The 20,525-nt window shown below is 50.3% G+C and overlaps 1 protein-coding gene across 1 annotated transcript; it reads right to left on the bottom strand.

Moving 5' to 3' along the window:
• Positions 1-382: 382 nt before the first annotated feature.
• Fam110d (family with sequence similarity 110 member D) lies at positions 383-1,886 on the bottom strand. The gene has a single exon (XM_032896468.1). It carries the CDS (start codon positions 1,594-1,596, stop codon positions 625-627), a length of 972 nt encoding a protein of 323 aa, XP_032752359.1. The 5' UTR covers positions 1,597-1,886; the 3' UTR covers positions 383-624.
• Positions 1,887-20,525: the final 18,639 nt, after the last annotated feature.

The following is a 20,525-nucleotide window of genomic DNA, read 5'->3' as shown; positions in this document are numbered from 1 at the left end:
CTAACAGGGCGAGGCTGACCTGGGACACACACAGACAATAATAGTAGCAGGAGGATCCGAATCCTGACCTAAAGGTGTCCCAGTTTTAGTAATTTCCATCGCAGATCCTCCAAGCCTCAGCCTTTCTTGCCTCCGGACTCGGAGGGCGAGGCTGGTGTGCGAAGCTCGGGGGATCCTGGGTAATTCAAGCAAGCTACAGTGTACCGAGCACTTTCTAAATTCCAGGAACGTTGGCCACATGCATTACAGCTCCTCCAGAAAGCTATCCTCTACCTTCTTAATAACCGACAAAGGTCCCGCTTGGCCAAACTCTCACACTCAGCCACGCGAACCAGTTCTCCTTTTTCTTCAACATATGCCGGCTAAGCCAAACTCATGGTCCTTTTAGTAAATAACATTTTAGCTTTATTCAGTAGTTCGCTCATCTCCCACCCCAAGTCCATCACTGTTCACATTTAGCATCTAGAGAGGACACGTGGCCACTCTACCCGTTTCCACAGTGCTTGCCTGGCCCCTGTGGTCCCGCCTGTTCAGCGAGCAGATCGGGGAGCCTAAGAACCAGGGGAAGGGTTTGTTCACGGACGAGGCGAGCTCTCCGGAAGCCGTCCTCCGGTGTGGTGGTGGTCACACCTCGGACTCGCGCGGCGGGGCGCGCGCGCGCTGGCAGCCATACAACCACTGGATGACGCGCGCGTTGCGTTCCACCACCGACACCGTGGGGCGTCCGTCCCGCGCCGACCCCGCCGCCTCCGAGCCCCCGCCGCCGCCCGCACAGTCCGGGCTACCCGCGTCCCTGTCGCTGGATGTCCAATCGCTGGTGTCCCCGGAGCCTGGCGGCGGCGACGTTGCAACCTGAGGGCTGTGCTCTGCGCCCCAGCTCTGCGGAGAGAAGCGCTCGGCGCCCAGCACCTCCACCAGCGCGCGCTCCAAGCCGCAGTAGTTGAAGAATCGCTCCTTCTCTGACAGTGGCAGCGAGCATGTGGGACACAATGCGCGCTTCCCTGTCGCCTCCGGAGAATCTGGGGACCCAGCCCACCCCGCGGGAGCCCCAGGTCTCTCTGTAGGGGCAGGGCTGCTCGGAGCTGCGTCCCGGGTAGCGCCCAGGAAGAGGCGCCGTACTAGCCCCTGGCCCTTGGCGTTCTCTTTGTTCACTGAAGCCTTGCAGTCCCGCTTCTGGCGGTAGAAGATAAGGGAGTCAGGTCTTGGCTGTCGCCTGCCGCTACCCCGGCGAGCAGGCCCAGGCGTTCTGGGCGAGGCAGAGGCCCCCAGCTCATTGCAGGGGTGTGGTGTCAGTGGTCCTGATCCCCCGCGCAGGGCTGGCTCCTGACGACGTACTATCACCTGGTGCGTCTTGACGTACTTGGCTTTGTCAGCCTCCAGTCTTTCCACGGCGCTAGGGGTTCGTCCCCTCGATGGTGTAGTGGGTGAGGACAAGAGCATCTTAACGGAGCTGGGCAGGTCAGTGCTCCATACACAGTGAAGGATGCACAAGTAACTGAGAAGCAGCGAGCAATTCTCTGGAGTTGCTGGCGCCTGTAGGAAGAGAGGAATTGTCTGGAAGAGAGTAGGCTGTTCCTGCCCCTCTCCCGCAGGCATTTCTGGGTAGAGGATCAGCCAGGCACCCCTCCCCCACCAACTGGTGCCATGCCCAGAGAGCAGAAGGTAGAACCTCCCTCCCAATCCTTTAGAGACATTGGGTGGTTCTTGGGGACGGGGTATCTACGCCCCTTTGAGAGCAGCCCAATCCGGTCACTGGGCCACGCACACAGGACAAGCAAGCAGGACACTTGGAAAGGAAAAATCAGGCGGGTCCTAACCCGATTCCCGAAATCGGCCTTAACCGGAAAAAATACCTCTTCCCAACAGTGTAGCTTCAAACCCAAGACAAGGAGGTTCCCCAGCCACAGGGTGACTGCAGTCGACCCACCCTTCCCGCCCCCAAGCACCGAGGTCAGGGACATAACCATAGGGTAGAAGCCTCTAGGAACTGCTGCCAGCTTCCTTGCCCAGGCCCGGCAGGGCTATTCAGGAAGGAGAGGGAGGTGGTCCCTAGGCCATATCAGTCTGCGACTGCCAGCCACTCCATGCCCCTGCCAAGGGGAGTCCCAGAAAGCCTAACCGTAAACACCATTCCATCCAACAACCCCCACACTTCCATTTCAGAGGCCAGGACAATGGCCTGGAAAGAAATGGGTTTATACTGGTCCTTTTGAGAGTTAGGGTGCCACCTTGGGATCCAGATTTCTTGCTTTACTGTGCAGATCTAAATCAGCTTAGGCTCCCTGCTGGCCTATGAGAACATTTCCCTCTGGGGTTTGGTTTCTGATCTCGCTGTTATAAAACCGGGCAGGAACCCCAAGTCTCACTAATCGGTTCCCTCCACCGATTCTTCCGAATAACTTACACACCCAGAAATTGATCCTCAGGGTCCCTGCCTCCTTCCCATCCAGAAACCTCTGGCCTTTTCCCTTCACCTCCCTTGTGCTGCGGAAAAGGGCAAGAGGGAAGGTAAATCAAGGACTGACAGTTTTCTTGTCAGCTAACAGAATGGGCCACCCACATGGCTCAACACACCCACCCTTGCCCGCCGACTTCCCGTCCCCGCACAGCTGAGAAGGACTTATTGGTTCTGCGGACTGAAGGAACCTTGGATCTGGAGGCAACAAAGGAACAAACTAGGCAAGAGTGTGTGAAGAAGAGGTGACCTCCACCCTTCACAGAAACCTCAGAGCAGAGACCCTGGCAACTGCAGCCCCAGCCCACACCACAGGTTCCACTCCACTACTCGGCGGTATCTGGTAAATCTGACTAGAATGCGAATGGTTGAAACCTAGGTAGCAATGACAGTCTCCCGGAGCCCCGCTCTATTCTCTCAGGAACTACACTCAGGCAGTGGGTCAGATTCCAAGGTCCCAGGAGGGCACTGAGCATGTCTGACCTCACGGATGGCCTCTGTCCTCTCCTCTCTTTAGTCTTGAGCAGAGAGGCTATAAAAAGTCTCTAAACACAAGGACCAAAATAGTCTACTGTCCCCTGCCTGCTCCCTGTTTTCTGGGCTGGCTTTGATGTTTGACCACAGACAGCCCATTCTAGACTGGTAGTCACTCTTGTCTTCTCTGCTCCACTGCCTAACCTCTCCCAGCCCTAGACTTAGTAAATTCCAGCTCTGTCCACCCCAGCTCTGACTCTGCCCTTCTAGGTTCAGTAGCCTCCTTACCATCAATCCAAAGTTGCTCTCCCACCCTGCTGCCTTCCCACCCAGTGCTGGGCTCTGGATACACTCACCTCTGTGGAGACGCAGAGTTTCAGTGGTCCCCGGGTACGCCCAGACGGCAGGAAGGCAGACAGGACAGCAGGGACTATGGAGTAACTTTGGCCGCAGCCAACCCTTACTCTCTCCACAGGAAAAGCGGAGAGCCTCCACCCCCTAGGTTAACTCTTCCTGACCCAGAGCTCAGACTCAATTAACTCCTTCCTGACCAAGCTTAGTGCTGTCGGGACCCTTGGGCTGGGTTCCTGTAACTTCTCTCTACAGGTGGTTAGATAAATAGTCTCTGTCAGGTTCAATGGTTGTCGTGGAGGCACCGTAAACTTGGGCTGAAGAAACAGGACCTTGAGCTCTGCAGGCCCCCTCTGAAGTACTGGCCGATGTAGAACAGGGGGCAGACGTGGGTGCTGTACCATTTGCTTTTTCCCTCCTCTATCAGGTTTAGGCCTGTTTTATTCCTGGTGTTGGAGCGTGGGAAGCCTGCTCTTCTTAGAGGTGAGCCCCGGTATCTGCACCCTAAGGGTGGGTGCAGTGTGCTGCAGGTGTGCAGGGAACATGAGGATCAAGCAAGAACTCGGGGGTGGGGGTGGGGTACAGCCTTAATCGTGGCAAATGGAGCTAACGAGAAGAGTGTGACGGAAGAGGTCTTCCAGGGCTAAGCCTCTATCCTTTGGCCACCCACTTGGGGACTCCTAACGCTTGAGCCTACTCTTCTCTGACACCATTTATCTCCAGGGGAAGCCCTATCCATAAAGGAGCCCCACCCCTCTCAGTAGGTGACTGTCTTAGCACCCAGAGTTCAAAGGCCAGTGCTTGGCTCTGGTTTTAGCTTTTCTCCCGTCGAGACCACCCCCTACCAGCCCAACCGCTTAGCATAAACCCTCTCCCTCCCTTTTAACACTTCTAATGTTTGCAAGGCACATTTGCATCGATACTCTCTGATCTCCTAGGTTCCCCCTCCCGCGGAACCTAGATAGGGCTCAGCAGGAATAGTAACCCCACTTAATGAGGAAGGAAATTAGGGAAGTAGGAGAGACTTGTGCAGACCCTTCAAATCCCCTCTCTCCTCTGCACCCACTGTCCGTCTGGCAAGATGGAGTCAAAGATCCCAAGGCTCATAGCCGGTGTGTGTATGTTTGCGTTGAGGGTGAATGCTATTATCATACCTGGACCAGAATGAGACAAGACCCTAGGGCACACAACATGCCTTGAGGGCAAATGGATAGATAGCATGGAGGAGAGGAAGGGAGTATTTGGCTTCCTACCTGGGGAGCCTGCCAGACTGCCTTGACCCTGTTTATATGAGGAAGCCCTGTCCTGTGGACAGGTGAACGCTCCACCACCCCGAGTTCAAGTGTCAATGCTTGGCCCCAAAACCCTCCCACCCTGGCTCCTGATCTCCTGTGGGTCCCTGGATCTGTGTCCCACTGTCATGAAGGGAGGGTTTGCTTCTTTTTTGTCCCTAACAAAACTCAGTTGTTGCAGTGTCTTAGAAAATGCTCCCAAGTTCTCTGTCACGATCCATCTCAGGGACGATCTTTGGGGATTAGGTTTTATTGTTCTCCTCACTTAGAGCTGAAGAGATGGGAGGTTCAGGCAGGGAAATGACTTATCCAAACTCACAGGAGGACGAATAATGAGCGCTCACTCTTGTTTTGAGGCAGAGTTTTAAGTAGCACAGGCTAGCCTTGAACTTCTTATCCTCCTATCCCCACCTCTAGAGCCCTGGATTTACAGGCCTGAATCACCATGCCTGATTTTGTACAGTACAGTGCTGTGGGTGGAACCCTGGCCCTGTGTATGTGAAGCAAGGCCCCCACCAATTGAGCTGCACCGCCAGCCCAACAGGTGGCTTTTATTGAAAAATATGTATGTGCCAAGGGCTGCTTTCGATACTTTACATGATGATCTATATATTTAATCCAGAGAAATAGGAGAAATGGTCCCTTCTAGATGGGGTACAGGCCAGTAACCCTATGGCCTGAGCATGAAAGGGTTAAGCAGGGGGGGGGAGGCTGGGCGGGGCCCAGCTGGGATGCTGTCAATGGCAGGAAACCTGGCCTGCCAAAGGAGGATGGGGCCTAGTGTCTCACTGAAGCCACCCCCTATCCCTTTGGTCTTAACCCAGCATCCGGGTGGGACTGGCAGGGGGCCTATGACAGCAGTGTTCTGGGGATCAAGGACAGAAGCTAGACTACTGGAAAGGGAACCCAGTGGGTACCACAAAAGTCATCCTGACGGGATGTCTTCTTTCCCATGCTTCTAGACTGAGCCTGACTCCCCCTCAGTACTCAGTCAAAAAGCAGAGACTTAGGGAGCCTCAGTCAGAGGGCAGTGCCATAGCTGTGCTCTTGGAGGGGGTGGTCTTCAGTTGTGCGGGGGATGGGAAAGTCTGAGAGTCTGGCTCTCAGGACACCCAGTCTGAAGTGTCAGTGTCCCACGCCAGGATGCCAGTGGCCAAAGTGTTCAAGGTAGGCACAGACCTTGGACCACGGAGCCTGAGCAGGCGCACATGGGCGAGGGCTAAGGGGGTGGTCTCTAGGTGAGAGACACCCGGAAAGAGCTAGAGGAGGAGGGTAAGGCAGACAAAGAGTGGAAGGTGAGAGGTCATATATCTGTCTGTGCTAAGAGGATGGGGGCCCACATCCCTCTGTCCAGCTGCCCTCATTCCTCTCTCTTTCTGGTCATGGGTCCCCAGGGAGATCTTTAAAGTGGCTCCTTCCGGCCCACTAGCTAGGGCCTGGGGGAGGGGGAGGCCAAGTCTGAGGGCTGTTTCCTTCCTATATCCTATTCCCGGAGCACCTGAGCTGGGAAGGGGCCTGAGTCAGAAGCGGCTCCTCTCAGAGAGGGTTGACGCCAGACTGGGGATAGCTCCAGTCAGTGTCAGGAATCGTGATTTGACTGGAGAAGCCCTTCAGGTCTGCCTACAGACTCCATTGTCACAGAGGAGAGTCTTATCTACTTCTCTGCAGCCAGCTATAGCCCCCAGGCCACAGACAGCCACACTTCAGCCCTGCCTTGATTCAAATCCTGACTTTCCACTTTTTCTACTTGGCCTTCAAAAAAAAAAAAAAAAACAAAAAAACAAGTGACTTTTCTGGGCAGCTCTTGTCAAATGTGGGTGATGATGAGACCTGGCTTTTGGGTAGTTTGAGGGTAGGCTGAAAAATCGCCAGCACCTTAGGGCACTCTGGAAATGCTGGACGATTCTGACTTCCCCTTGGGCACTCCTCCAGTCAGCCGTCAGACTTGGATTAATACATGTGACTCGAGCCCTTTGTCCTTAGCCCCCAGCCTCACCCACAGCTGCTGGCGACAGATCATTTGGGACACTTTCCCTGTGCTGTGGGGTCAGCAGACAGGGGTCACAAACTCTTGCAGAACTCATCGGGAGGGTGGCAGCGAGATGGAACAGGAGGAAGACGATCAGCCTCTCCTCACAGAGAAATGAACAAAGCAGATGACAGGGGGTGGGGCAGGGGCGATTTGTTCTGCCTGGGTGGGGTGGGGGAGCTTCAAAGAAGGGATTTGAGCAGGGCCTGGAGGGGATTGGTGTTTGTTCTGGGGGGAAAGGAGCCCGGGAGCCTCAGGTCAGAGGACAGCAGGAGCTGGGGTCTCGGGGAGGGCAAGAGGCTCAGGGAGAAGCTAGGATTCAGAAATGTGGTGTTGAGAGGGGACTAGGTTTGCCCTGAGGCAGAACCAAAGCTGACCCCCCCTCCCCCCCAGAACTGAGGATCAAACTCAGGGCCTTGCGCTTGCTAGGCAAGCACTCTACCACTGAGCTAAATCCCCAACCCCCAAAGCTCCTCTTTAATTTGTGGTTTTCCATTTGGGGAACGAGTCTTGGCCACAACAATAGCCTGGCTCTGGCTGTCACCCCTCAGAGGGGTGTGGCTCAGAGCAGAGCCGGGTCCCAGTACCACCCAGGCAGGACGCACAGAGGTGGGTACCGGAGAGGGGGATGCCAAGTCACTGGACACGTACTTCTCTAAGTTAGAGAGCAATGCAGAAAAGACCCACAAGATGTCTCTTAGTGCAGGTCACCTAGTATAGCTAGCTAGATACAATTTTTTTTTTTTTTTTTTTTTTTTTTTTTTTTTTCCGGAGCTGGGGACCGAACTCAGGGCCTTGTGGTTGCTAGGCAAGCGCTCTACCACTGAGCCAAATCCCCAACCCCTAGCTAGATACAATTGATGAGTGCTTCTAGTACTTGGTACTGTGCAAAGAAAGTGCTTTATACTCGGTACCTCGCGTACTTATAAACTCCGGAGTGAAGTAGGAATTATTATTATTATACAAATTTTATAAGGGGTTGGGGATTTAGCTCAGTGGTAGAGCGCTTGCCTAGCAAGCGTTTAAAGGCCCCCGGGTTCGGTCCCCAGTTCAAAAAAAAAAAAAAAAAAAAAAAGAAAAAAATTTTGGTGTTTGGATTTATTCTTTTTTTTTTTTTTTTTTTTGGCAGTGCTGGGACCATGCCTAGGACCCCACAGATAGTAAGCATTTAGAGAGTAATAACAGAGTTATCACCCTGGCCCTATTAACACAAGAGGGCTAGTTAACGCCTCCGTGATCACACAGGTGGTGCACGGGAGTTTCCTTTTTCTTTCTTGTTTGTTTTCGTTCCTTCTTGTCTTTCTTCCCTCTTTCCTGTCACATTAGTTGTAATACTTACCTCATTGCCGCAGCAAAATGCCTTACAGAATCAACCTGAGGAAAAGAAGGTTTGTTTTGTTAGCGCAGCAGGAAAGGCATGGTGCCAGGAACAGGAAGCAGCTGGTCACGTTGCGGCCACTGTGAGGAAGCAGAGAGATGGATGCAGGTGTTCCGGTCCCTTTCTCCTGTTTCCTCAGTCCAGGATCACCTTTGAGATGACGCTATCCACAGTTCAAGTATATCTTCCCACCTCCATGAACTTAACTGAAAGGATCCCTCACGGGAAAGTACAGAGGCTGGTCTCCGTCTCCTAGGTGGGTCTAGATCCTGTTAAGTTGACAGCATTAACCATCGAAGTTTGTTGTTTGTTTATATTTGCATTGGGGTGTGTGTGTGTGTGTGTGTGTGTGTGTGTGTGTGTGTGTGTGTGTGTGCATGCTACTGCCTCTGAGGTGACCTCTGAGACTCACATTAACCAGTTTGGTTTTTTTTTTCTCTTAGTGCCTTTATCACTTTGCCAGCCAGATGCCTTCTCTCTCCTCAGTGGTATTTAGATGCAGCGGTGTTTTTAAAGGATGTTGAGAGAATGTGAGGCCGCATTTGCTTGTTTCTGGAGCTGCTCAAGCCATGACGTAGCTGGTGATTCTTTGGTTTGTTTTGAGACAGGGTCTCACTATGTAGTCTGGCTGGCCTGGAACTCACAAAGACTCTCCTGCTTCTGCCTCCCACTTGCCAAGATTAAAGGAGGTGGGCACGATGCCTGCCCTATCTCGAGGCAGGTTCTGAAGTAGCCCAGGTTGGTCTTAAACTACATAGTCAAGGATGACCCTGAACTGATTCCCCTGCCTCTGTCTCCTGAATGCGAGCTACCCTGTCCAGGTTTTAGGCAATGCTGGGGAACAAAACCAGGGCTTCCTGAGTGCGACGAAAGCTCTCTACTGACTTAGCCACAACCCCAACCCCTCTGAGGGTAACCCCTCCTTCTCTCCCATTCTCAATCAACCCAGCTTCAAGACCCACCGGTTATCTTCAGAAAACATCTGGATACCATGGCCGTGGCTGCTTCCTCCTCCTCCTCCTCCTCTTCCTCCTCTTCTTCCTTCTCTTCTTCCTCCTTCTCCTCTTCCTCCTTCTCCTCCTCCTTCTCCTCTTCCTCCTCCTCCTCCTTCTCCTCCTCCTTCTTTTTGTTTAAAGATTTATGTATTGGGGTTGGGGATTTAGCTCAGTGGTAGAGCACTTGCCTAGCAAGCACAAGGCCCTGGGTTCAGTCCTCAGCTCGGGAAAAAAAAAAAGATTTATTTATTATATATGAGTACACTGTAGCTGTTTTCAGACACACCAGAAGAGGGCATCAGATCTCATTACAGGTGGTTGTGAGCCACCCTGTGGTTGCTGAGATTTGAACTCAGGACCTCTGGAAGAGCAGTCAGTGCTCTTAACCACTGAGCATCTCTCCAGCCCCTAAATAAATCTTTTTTTTTTTTTTTTTTTTTGGTTTTTTTTTTTTGGAGCTGGGGGCCGAACCCAGGGCCTTGCGCTTCCTAGGCAAGCACCTCTACCCCTTAGCTAAATCCCCAACCCCTAAATAAATCTTTTGAAAAAAATAATCCCAGCACTCGAGAGGCAGAGGCAGATGGATCTCTGAGTTCGAGACCAGCCTGGTCTACAGAGCAAGTTCCAGGATAGCCAGGACTACACAGAGAAACCCTGTCCCAAATAACAAAAACCAAACTAAACCAAACCAAACCGAAAACCATTCTTGGTGGCATGCAGGTTTTCCGTGTCCCGTTAGCTCTGTGACCTTATCCCTTCCTCCCTCCTCCCCATCTTGCTCTCTTCGGACGCTTTTGGTCTCCTGGCCTACTCTGCTCTTTGCTTTTGGGTTTTTTTTTTTTTAAAGATTTATTTATTTATTCTATGTATGAATACACTGTAGCTGTCTTCAGACACACCAGAAGAGGGCATCAGATCCCATTACAGATGGTTGTGAGCCACCATGTGGTTGCTGGGAATTGAACTCAGGTCCTTTGGAAGAACAGTCAGTGTTCTTAACCACTGAGCCATCTCTCCAGCCCGGCTGACAACTTTTTTGAGTTTTCTTATGGTCGTCCAGAATGACATCTAAGTGCAGACGAGAATGGTCTTGATCTTCTGACCTTCTTGCCTCCACTTCCCCAGGGTTGGGACTGTAGGCATGCACCACCACACCTGCTCTGGCCTGCTCTTTGAACCACACATTTCCCGCCACACGGGCACGATGGGCCCTCTTCTCACTGTCTGACCTTCTGGCTCCTCTAGCTTCCTCGGCGCTATTCAGATTTCACCTTGAGGGCTGAAGGTCGTTCGCTTCCAATGTGTGAGGGCCTGGGTTCCATTTCCAGCTCTGTAGAATGTTCAGTCAGCTGACTGTTTGGTTCCCAGCACCCTGATGGTGGCTTACAATTACTGTAGCTCCTGTTCCAGGGGACCCCTTCTGGCCTCCAAGGGCACTAGGTATACCCTCAGGTATGAATAGTTACACTAAGATTAAATATGTATGTTCGTGTATAGTATGTATGTATGTATGTATGTATGTATGTATGTATGTAGTATGTATACTTGAATTTTCTTTTTTTTTTTTTTTTATTCATTTATTATATATAAGTACAGTGTAGCTGTCTTCAGACACACCAGAAGAGGGCATCGGATCTCTTTACAGATGGTTGTGAGCCACCATGTGGTTGCTGGGAATTGAACTCAGGACCTCTGGAAGAGCAGTCAGTGCTCTTAACCGCTGAGCCATCTCTCCAGCCCCTTGAATTTTCCAGATAGGGTTTCTCTGTGTAGCCCTGGCTGTCCTGGAACTTTCTCTATAGACCAGGCTGGCCTCAAACTCAGAGATCTGCCTGCCTCTGCCTCCTGAGTGCTGGGATCAAAGGCATTCACTGCCATGTCCAGCTCTGTCTTTGAAGAATACAGGACCAAAGGAAGCAAGAGCCAGGGAAAGAACAGTTCACTCACCAGGACTCCAAGGACCTGGGGAATCATCTTTGGGTTCTGCAGCATTGAAGCTTTTTTTTTTTTTTTTTGGAGCTGGGGACCGAACCCAGGGCCTTGCGCTTGCTAGGCAAGCGCTATACCACTGAGCTAAATCCCCAACCCCGCTCTGGTCCTCTTAAGGCCCCTCACACTTTTCTTTTTTATTGCAGGCATGTGTTCCTGTCTGTGTGTGACAATGCTCACAGTAGTTAGGTGACCTCAGAGGCCAGAAGAAGGCATTGGACTCCCTGGAGCTGGAGGTACTGATGGTTGTGAGTGTCCTGATGTGGGTGCTGGGAATGGAACTCTGGTCCTCCGCCAGAGCAGCTTGTGCTCCTAGCTGCCATCTTTAGTCCGGGACTCCATACTTGTCCATAGGAATAGCATTGAACTACAAAGCTATGGCTGCCTCTTGTGTCCAAAGAGTGAAGAAAGGAGTCTTGACACCCCGTCTTTTTTTTTTTTAAAAGATTTATTCATTTATTATATATAAGTTCACTATAGCTGTCTTCAGACACACCAGAAGAGGCCATCGGATTCCATTACAGATGGTTGTGAGCCACCATGTGGTTGCTGGGATTTGAACTCAGGACCTCGGAAAGAGCAGTCAGTGCTCTTAACCACTGAACCGTCTCTCCAGCCCTTGACACCCCATCTTACCAGGCATCTTTGGCTCTGGTTCTAAGTGGGGATACAGCCTCTGAGACACAGCAGGGAGGAGGAGCAATGTGGGGGGCGGGACCTGGGTGCCTTTGGAGTCCCTGTGTTGATAGGTGGTGGTTGTAAACAGTCATGTCATGAAGGGAATGGGAGGCAGGTGCTCAGGCAGTCTGACAGCATGAGGGTCTGCACTGGGCCACCCTGGGAGTCATGAAGAAGTGGTAAGAGGGGGAATGAGAGGAGGGAGAGGACAGGCTGCTGCTGAGGCTGCTTATTGTGGGCTGTGGCTGGGCCCTCCCACAATCCTTTCTTTCCCTCAGGAAGATCCGGCAGGACCCCAAGGAGCTTCTCTCTCAGTGCAGATGGTGGCATGATCGTCAATCAGTTTTCACGGGAGGACTTGCCACCCACACATGGTCAGGGCTCTTAGCAATGTCACGTTTACTAAGTGCACCGAGGCTGCTGCCAAGGTCACTCGCTGCTCAGAACAGCCTGTATTTGATGGCCAAAGAAAGTGGGGTACAAAAGTCAAGCCACTTGATGTCCCGTCCTGCCTTCAAACAGACTGGGGCTGCAGCTCACCGGTAAAGCACTTACTAGCATGGGTTCAGTCTCCACCGTCTAAACAAACAGAAAGGAGCTGGGATGAGGCTTTGTGGGGTCAATGAATTAGATGCACATCATGCCGCTCCCTTTGGAGGTTAAAGACAGCCAGAGAGCCTGGCCCTGCCAACTCTATTGACCATCAGAAGATAGCATTGCCCAAGTCTTGGTTGACCGCACATCATAAATTGCCTTGATGGTAATATAGCTTCCAAAGTTATCCCCCCAGACCTTACAAAATCCACAGGCAAATTCATGCAACTGGGGCAGTGCAGAAACTCTTTGGGGGAGTGGTTTGTGCCTCGACACCCCAAAAGTGTCGGATTATCCAAGCTTGTCCACCAGGGGGCAGGCTGCACCAGGCAGGACGCCTTCCTGATCCCTCAACTTCCCTGTCTCTTTCCAGAACCTCGGGGTCTGCCCACACGGCTGCCTGAACAGACGTTCCTGCCGCCCTAAGCCACCTGCAAGGGTTCAGACTGCTCTTTATGCTGACACGGGGAGGCGGGGGGCGAGCTCTGTAAAGGTAGTTAACGACCAACAGCAGCCACTCCTCCGTTAGTGACCCTCCTGGAGATTAGGAAATGGCTTTACTTCATATGTTATTGTAATCTGGTTAGCAGAACAAGTTGGAAAAATAATTTATTATTCCAGCCTCTCCTCGGAGGATGTGAAGCTCACAGAAATTAAGTGGCTAGATCGAAGTCACACAGCAAAGGCACTTCTGCTGCTCTGATCAGTTAATCCCTGACATTTATTAAATTCCTGATGTGTACTATCATGTGACAAGACTTTCCCCGGGGAACATGCAAAACACAAGTCTACGCCTTCCAAATAACGAGCCCACTGGGGCTCAAAGTACAGATACCACCAAAGTCCGACCTGGGGAACCAGTGGGTTTTATTGAGGTCCTTCCGTGGATATGGGTGAAGGTCACTTCCAGTAGCAGAAGTGACTCAAAGACAGCCCCATCACCAAGGCCCACCCCAATTGGCTGGCAGCTCACAAGGCTGGGAACCTGGAGCGCACTACCCAGTTTGCAGGCAGCTCAGCTGGTTTCTGCTTCTTTCAAACAGCTGGCCTGGTCTCAGAGCCTCTGCAGCATGGCTAGTCTGGGCGTGACTCTCCGCCACTTGACTGGTCTGCTCTGGGGAAGAAGAGACACAGTGACTCTGGTCAGTTTCAGAACTTCCTGGAGTTATTTTAAGATGTTTAAGGAGCATCTCTGTAGGATGTAATGGCCGTCTTGGCGGGAACTGCTACCGAGTATGTGCCAAGGTTGATATGGGGGACCATCATCAGGTAAGCAAGATGGCACACGCCTTTAATTCCAGCACTTGAGAGTCTGAGGCAGAAGGATCATGAGTATGAGGTCAACGTGGATTCTATAGCAAGACACTGGGATGGCAGGAAGACTTATTTAATTCTACAGTAATTGGGACAGTGAGTTACCGGATTGACTTGGGGTAAACAGAATACTGAAACAGAGCTCATTACTGCTTAGTTCAAAACGTTTACATTTTTACTAATTCTTTTTTACTTTGCTTATTTTACCAATTAGTAAGAGAGATATTAAAATGTTTTTGCTACAGTGGACTGTCAGTTTCCCGTGCAAACAAATATATGACATTTTGGAAATGCTAAATCTTTCTGGTGAATTGCAATTAATTTCTTATCTTTATATATATATTTTTAAAGATTTATTTATTATATATAAGTACACTGTAGCTGTCTTCAGACACACCAGAAGAGGGCATCAGATGGTTGTGAGCCACCATGTGGTTGCTGGGATTTGAACTCAGGACCTCTGGAAGAGCAGTCAGTGCTCTTAACCCCTGAGCCATCTCTCCAGCCCTATCTTTATATTTATTTTGTGTGAATGTATTTACCTGTGTGTATGCACTGCACCATGGAAATGACCGATGCCCACTGAGGCCAGAGGAGGCGTTCCCTGGAACTGGAGTTATGAATGGTTTTAGACCACTATGTGGGTGTTGGAAATTGAGCCCAGGTCTTCTGGACCAGCAGTCCGTGCTCTTAACTGCTGAGCCATCATTCCAGCTTCAAGAGTGTTTCTTTAAGTAAAACAATTTTTTAAAACCGTGTTAGAAAGTGCCTTGCACACAGTAGGGCTTGTTGTTTCCCTTTGCCATTTCCACACAGTAGGCTTTATCTATCTCAGGGAGGAGACAAAGGCTTTGCTTGAGCCGGGGGTCATGGACAGGTAGTTGAAAGCATGAGAAGTGAGATCGGTGAGTCCTGACGGCAGGGCTTCTCAGAGGACCAGATGTGCTTGCATAGGGCATGAAAACTGACCGCTCCCAGGGGCCAGATACTGAGCCCTGTGGACCTGGCCAGTGGTCATCTCCATGGAAGATGCTTTCTGTACCCAGCCTCAACCCAGGAGACCAGAGAGCATTCTCTAAGTGTCATGGGGATGTGGAGAAGAAAAAAGACACCAACATACTAAAATGAGACTTAGCTGTCTCTAGTCCTTGCTGTTTGAGAAGGCTTACCCTTCCTTCCTTCCTTCCTTCCTTCCTTCCTTCCTTCCTTCCTCCCCTTCTTCCTTGTTTTCTTCTTCTTCTTCTTCTTCTTCTTCTTCTTCTTCTTCTTCTTCTTCTTCTTCTTCTTCTTCTTCTTCTTCTTCTTCTTCTTCTTCTTCTTCTTCTTCTTCCTCCTTCTCCTCCTCCTCCTCCTCCTCCTCCTCCTCCTCCTCCTCCTCCTCCACCACCTCCTCCTCCTCCTCTTCCTTTTTCTCGTCCTTCTACACAGTCTTACTAGGCAGGTGTACCACCATGCTCGGGTGAGATTTACTAAACCTCACTGTCCTGGAACAAATTTATACGCCAGGAGGTAGTGCCACTCACACTTAGTCCCAGCACTGAGGAGGCAGAGGCAATGGAACTCTTAAGTTCAAGGCCAGTCTGGTCTACAGGGTGAGTTTCAGGACAGCCAGGGCTGCACAGAGAAACCCTGTCTCAAACCAACCAACCAACCAACCAAACAAACAAACAAACAAACCAACTTACAGCCATACACACATAAGGCTCTCGCATTTTGCTTTCTTTTCCCAATCTGTGGCTTGAACCCATGGCCCAGGCTGGCTCTTACAGTGAGCCGTGTCCCTCCTACTCCTCAACTCCTATTTTCTCTACCCCGCCTTCCGCTTTTTGTTTTGATTGGTTCTTCTCTTCCTGAGACAGAGTCTCTTATAGACCAGGCTGGCTAACCTTGAACTCCTGCCTCTCGGTGTTGAGATTACAGGTGGGCACAACACACTCATTTTGCTTTCTCTGCGAGGATCTGAGGATCGAATCCCATCAGGCCCTTGAACATGACAGTAAGTGCTCTCTCTCTGTCTCTCTCTGTGTCTCTCTGTGTCTCTCTCTGTGTCTGTCTCTGTCTCTGTGTCTGTCTCTGTCTCTGTCTCTCTCTCTCTCTCTCTCTCATGCCTCATGAATGCTAGCTAAGCACTCTAACATGTGAGCTAGATTCCCAGCCCTCTTTCTTTCTCTTGAGATAGGGTCTTGCTTGGCATGCGGCCCAGGCTGACCTCTGACTCATGACCCTCCTACGCATGCACCACTGCTCCGGGTTTTACTCAGAGCTGGGGATCAAACCCAGGTCTTGGACCAGGCTAGCCATGGAGCCACAGGTCCGGACTCAGACTTTTTAATTTCCAATTGTGAATTGTGTGTCTTCCTCAGCTGAGGGCAGGATCTACGTGGCCTTCCTTTGTGACTATCAGCAGTAGTTTTCCAGGAATGGGCAGAACCCCTGAATTTCACAGCAGGAGTTATACACAGGTCACTGACGATGATTAATTATTACAAAGACCCTTTGAACTCTTTGAAGACCGTGTACTTAAAGGAAATCCTGAGGCCAGGAAGTTTCTCCTCTAAGGCCTGGGCCTAGGCTGAGATGAAGGCCTAGATAAACTTGTGACTTAGCTCCAAAGATCACACACGCAACTCACTGACCAGGAGAAGGAAGAGTAGGCAAGCGTAGGCTCATCAACACCATTGATGAGAAGAGAGCCGCAGGCGGAGGCCTCACAGGTTTCTCAGCTTTGGGAAATCTTACTCTCTGAACTGAGAAAGGCAGGGCCAGGAGGGTTAGTCCCTGAGTCAGCTGGAGAAGGCCCAGCTCCTTGGTTAACTCCAGTAGTTGTATTCTGTGTATTCTGATAGGTGGACCCTGAGGAGAAGGGTCACCTAGGAGACAGCCTATCCATGCCAGGCTGGCGAGGAGGGGAACTAATCCCTGGGGGAGCCTGCCAACTCCTCCTTTCAAGTGTCCCGGGCCTTGCCCCAGAGTGCTTGTGACGGATGTGTTCAGTCTTTCAAGGGTGGGTCATGGCTGTTTGGATCTGCTGGTTGAGTATGGCGACGCACGCTTATAATCCCAGCATTCAGGAGGCTGAAACAAGAGGATCAAGAGTTCGAGGCCAGCGGGCCCTATAAACATACACTCTTAAGCTTTTGCTAGTAATTCTAGGGGATCTGCTGCGCACCCTAGAGTCTCCTTGGAAGCCAACTTGAGAAGTTCTAAAGTAGGAAGCAAGGAGGAGGTGGTGGGTAAGGGGAGGCAAATATAACTGATTTGCACTATGTACAGTATAAAAAGAATATGCCATGGTGAAATCCATTATTTGGTACACAAAAATAAAACCAGAAGGGCTGGGGGCATAGCTCAGTGGTTAAGGGCACTGACTGCTCTTCCAGAGGTCCTGAGTTCAATTCCCAGCAACCACATGGTGGCTCACAGCCATCTGTAATGAGATCTGGTGCCCTCTTCTGGTGTTTCTGAGGACAGCTACAGTGTACTCTCATACATAGAATAAATAAATAAATCTTTTTTTTTTTTTTTTTGAGCTGGGGACTGAACTCAGGGCCTTGTGCTCACTAGGCAAGCGCTCTACCGCTGAGCTAAATCCCCAACCCCTAATAAATAATTCTTAAAAGGAACAATAAAGCCAGAAAACACTGGACAGACCCGATGGCTCACCAGATAAAGGCACTGGCCACTAAGCTGACCACCTGAGCTTGATCCCCGGACCCACGCTGTGAAAAGAGAGAACCGATCCCTGCATGTTGCTTTCAGACCTCCACACGTGTGTCCTGGCATGTCCACACCCATATGTATTCATGTAAAATAGAGTTTTAAAAATGCATTTTTTTCAACGCTTTGAAAGAAAGTCCTGCTCTAGAGTCAAAGACCCCTGAGGGACAGGTTTCAACCTTCTTACTGCCTCTCAGAAGCGCAGGGAGCTGTGCATGACATGAAGAGACTTCCAAAGTGGAGATGGGGCTCCCAATGGGGGCACTGCAGTGGGGTCTTTGCAGACGCTTGGTGGAGGTAAGTGAATTTTCAAGATGCTATACTGACCTTTTCTACCTGTCCCTCGGACTAATTAACTCGGCTTCTTCTGCTGCTCTTAAAAAGATTTACTTATTTTCTGTGTGTGGGTCTTTTGCCTGCTTCTCCGTCTGTACTGTTTTGAGTGCCTGGTGCTTGCAGAGGTCACAGGAGCATGGATGCCCTGGGACTAGAGAGATAGTTGTGAGCTGCTATGTGGGGGTGGGGGTGGGGTGGGAATCAAGCCTGGGTCCTCTAGAAGAGCAGCCAGTCCTTTGAACCTCGGAGCACCTCTCCAGCTCATCGGGAGCCCTCTCTTCCGGTTTGTGTCTTGTTTTGTTTCTGGAGCAGTGTTGCTCGATCTGGTCCTTGAACTCATGATTTTCCTGCCCAGGAGTGGGAGCAAGACAGGTGTGTACAACCATTTTACCCTCAGTTCACATTAGAGCCCCTATCCTGTAATATTAGTGTAAGGGCTCTGCCTACTGAAATTCTGTTGGCTAGAACCCGGACACTAGGCTTTCTTTGTCTGTTTGATTTTAGTTTAAATAAGTAATCAAAACAAAAGGGTATAAACCGTTTAGAACAGCTGCAGCTCCTCACGGGTTCTTCCTGTGGATTGGAGTCCATGCTATGCCACTGCACGCCCAAGTAACCACTGACATCGTGTCTGTCACTTAGTTCTAGAATACGCTAAGACTTGCAAGCATATAAAATGTGATTTGGGAACTGAGGATCACAGTTTATAATATTGTGCAGGTTGTTTTTTTGTTTTTTTTTTGTTTTGTTTTGTTTTGTTTTGTTTTTTTTGTCAAAAACTCAGGTACACCTGGGAAGAGGGCGTCTTAACTGAGAAAATGTCTTGCACACGCACACACAGAAATAAACAGATGCATTTTAAAAAGATAAATTAGTGATCGAGAAACACACTCAACACCAACCTCCGGCTCCCACACTTATGTCCCCCAAGTGTTTGCATTTGGGAAGCTTCTCTGCATCTGCCTGTTTCTTTCTTCAACTCCGGGGACAGCATTTGCCCTGGAACCTAACTTTCTTTCCTCTCTCCCTCTCCCCTGCCTCCTGTATGGTCTTCTACTGTAGCCCAGACTGCCTTCTAACTCACAGTGATCCTCCTGCCTCCGTTTCTCCAGTTCTGGGATTGACAAATGAAAGTTACCACACCTAGGGTGACTTTGCCTTTCTACGACAAGTTGATTATTTGATTCCTCCTGGGTGGTGGATGGTGACTTTCTTTTGCCGAAGGCAAACCCTCAGCAGAGTGGTGTTTTTGAGAAAGGGTCTGACTAGCAGCCCAGGCTGACCTAGAACTGACCAGGCTGGCATCAGATTCAGACATGCGCCTGCCTCTGCCCCTGTACTGGAATTAGCCAGCATGGCTAGCCCTAATCCTTTCCAGTCGAATGAACAGCAGACACTGCAATTTCTTCCTAGTAGGAAACGGGACCTCCACTACCACAGATTATGAAGTTGAGCTTCCAGAGTGCATACATCTTGCCACGATCAGCACGCCAGCGGTGCAAAGTAGGAACGCCCCTCTAAAGGGCCACCTTCAGTGCCTCCCTGCTACGTGACATTATTATGACTTTTACATTTTTTTTTGTCTTTTTTTAAAAAATTAATTAGGTACACAGTGTTCTGTCTGCATATGTGCCTGCACACCAGAAGGGGGCGCCAGATATCATCATAGATGATTGTCAGTCACCATGCGGTTGCTGGGACTTGAACTCAGGACCTCTGGAAGAGCAGTCAGTGGTTTCAACTTCTGAGTTATCTCTCCAGGCACCACCACCCCCGGCCCTACCAACACACACAGTATTTTTTTTTTTTTTTTTTTTGAGACAGGGTTTTTTTGTGTGGCCCTGGCTGTCCTGGACTACACTGGACTACAGAGCCCTGGCTCTGTAGACTATACTGGTCTTGAACTCGGAGATCTGCCTGCCTCTGCCTGTCAAGTGTTGAGATTAAGGATGTGCACCACCACCCCACCTACCTTAAAAGTAATTAAAAAAAAAAAATCTAAGCACTGAGTCAAAGTACAAAATCATCTAATTATTTCGAAAGTTTTCCAGTTTTCAAAAACATAAAAGTTAGGGCGATGATGGTGGCTCACTTCTTTAATCCCAGCACCCAGGATCTCTGAGTTTGAGGTCAGCCTGGTTTACAGAGCAAGTACCAGGACACAGAGAAGCCCTGTCTCAAAAAACAAGCAAGCAAGCAAACAAACAAACAGATTACTTTTAAATGTAAAAAGAAAGTCTGTTGAAGAAGGGGTCAGTGGTGTGACTGTGACCAGAACGTGTCACACCTTCTCATGGCGGTCTATATAAAGGACAGGAAAGAAGGAAGCTTTAGCTGTGGGCTGCTTGCCTTCACACTGGTGAGTTCATGTGTCTTGCTCTAGTGACTGTCTCTCACTGGCGTTAGAGCCTGGTTCTTCCATTCTGACTTCCACCGAAGACCAGCTCAGACATCCAGCCTGAGCTGAACAACTACTGGATTCCTGCCCTTTCCGTCAGGAGACGGCCATTGCTGGACTAGCTGGACCACAGCCGTCCGCCTCTTTAAAATCCCCTTAGTATCTCTTAATATCCCCAGCACCTAGTCTGAGAGACAGCAGACATCTTGAATTATAATACTCTCAGAGGAATGAAGGTGGGGCCGAGGAGACCTGAGGCGTACATCCGCAGAGGGCTGTAGGGCACAAAAACTGGCTAGACACTGCAGCCTTGACACAGAAGATGCTAACCTCCTCAGTGAGGTAAAAATGGAAGCTAACTTTAATTAAAGAACAAACAAACAAACGACCCAATGTCTCTCAGCAGTGCACATTAGGAGTTAGGGCAGTTTTGAGCTACTTAGTGACCTGGCACGGTGACTCTCAGCACAGTTCTGCAGCGAGTTCCCTGTAGAGAACCTTTGCACAGCAGGAGTTAAGGGTTCT

The sequence above is a fragment of the Rattus rattus genome, chromosome 1 (assembly GCF_011064425.1).
Source record: "Rattus rattus isolate New Zealand chromosome 1, Rrattus_CSIRO_v1, whole genome shotgun sequence".
Taxonomy (NCBI): Eukaryota; Metazoa; Chordata; class Mammalia; order Rodentia; family Muridae; genus Rattus; species Rattus rattus.
The sequence above is the reverse complement of the archived record's forward strand: the minus strand, read 5'-3'. Positions and strand labels throughout refer to the sequence as shown.

Bases quoted from the DNA above. Each gene is read 5' to 3' on its own strand.
- Fam110d (XM_032896468.1), bottom strand. From the start codon at position 1,596: ATGCCTGCGGGAGAGGGGCAGGAACAGCCTACTCTCTTCCAGACAATT.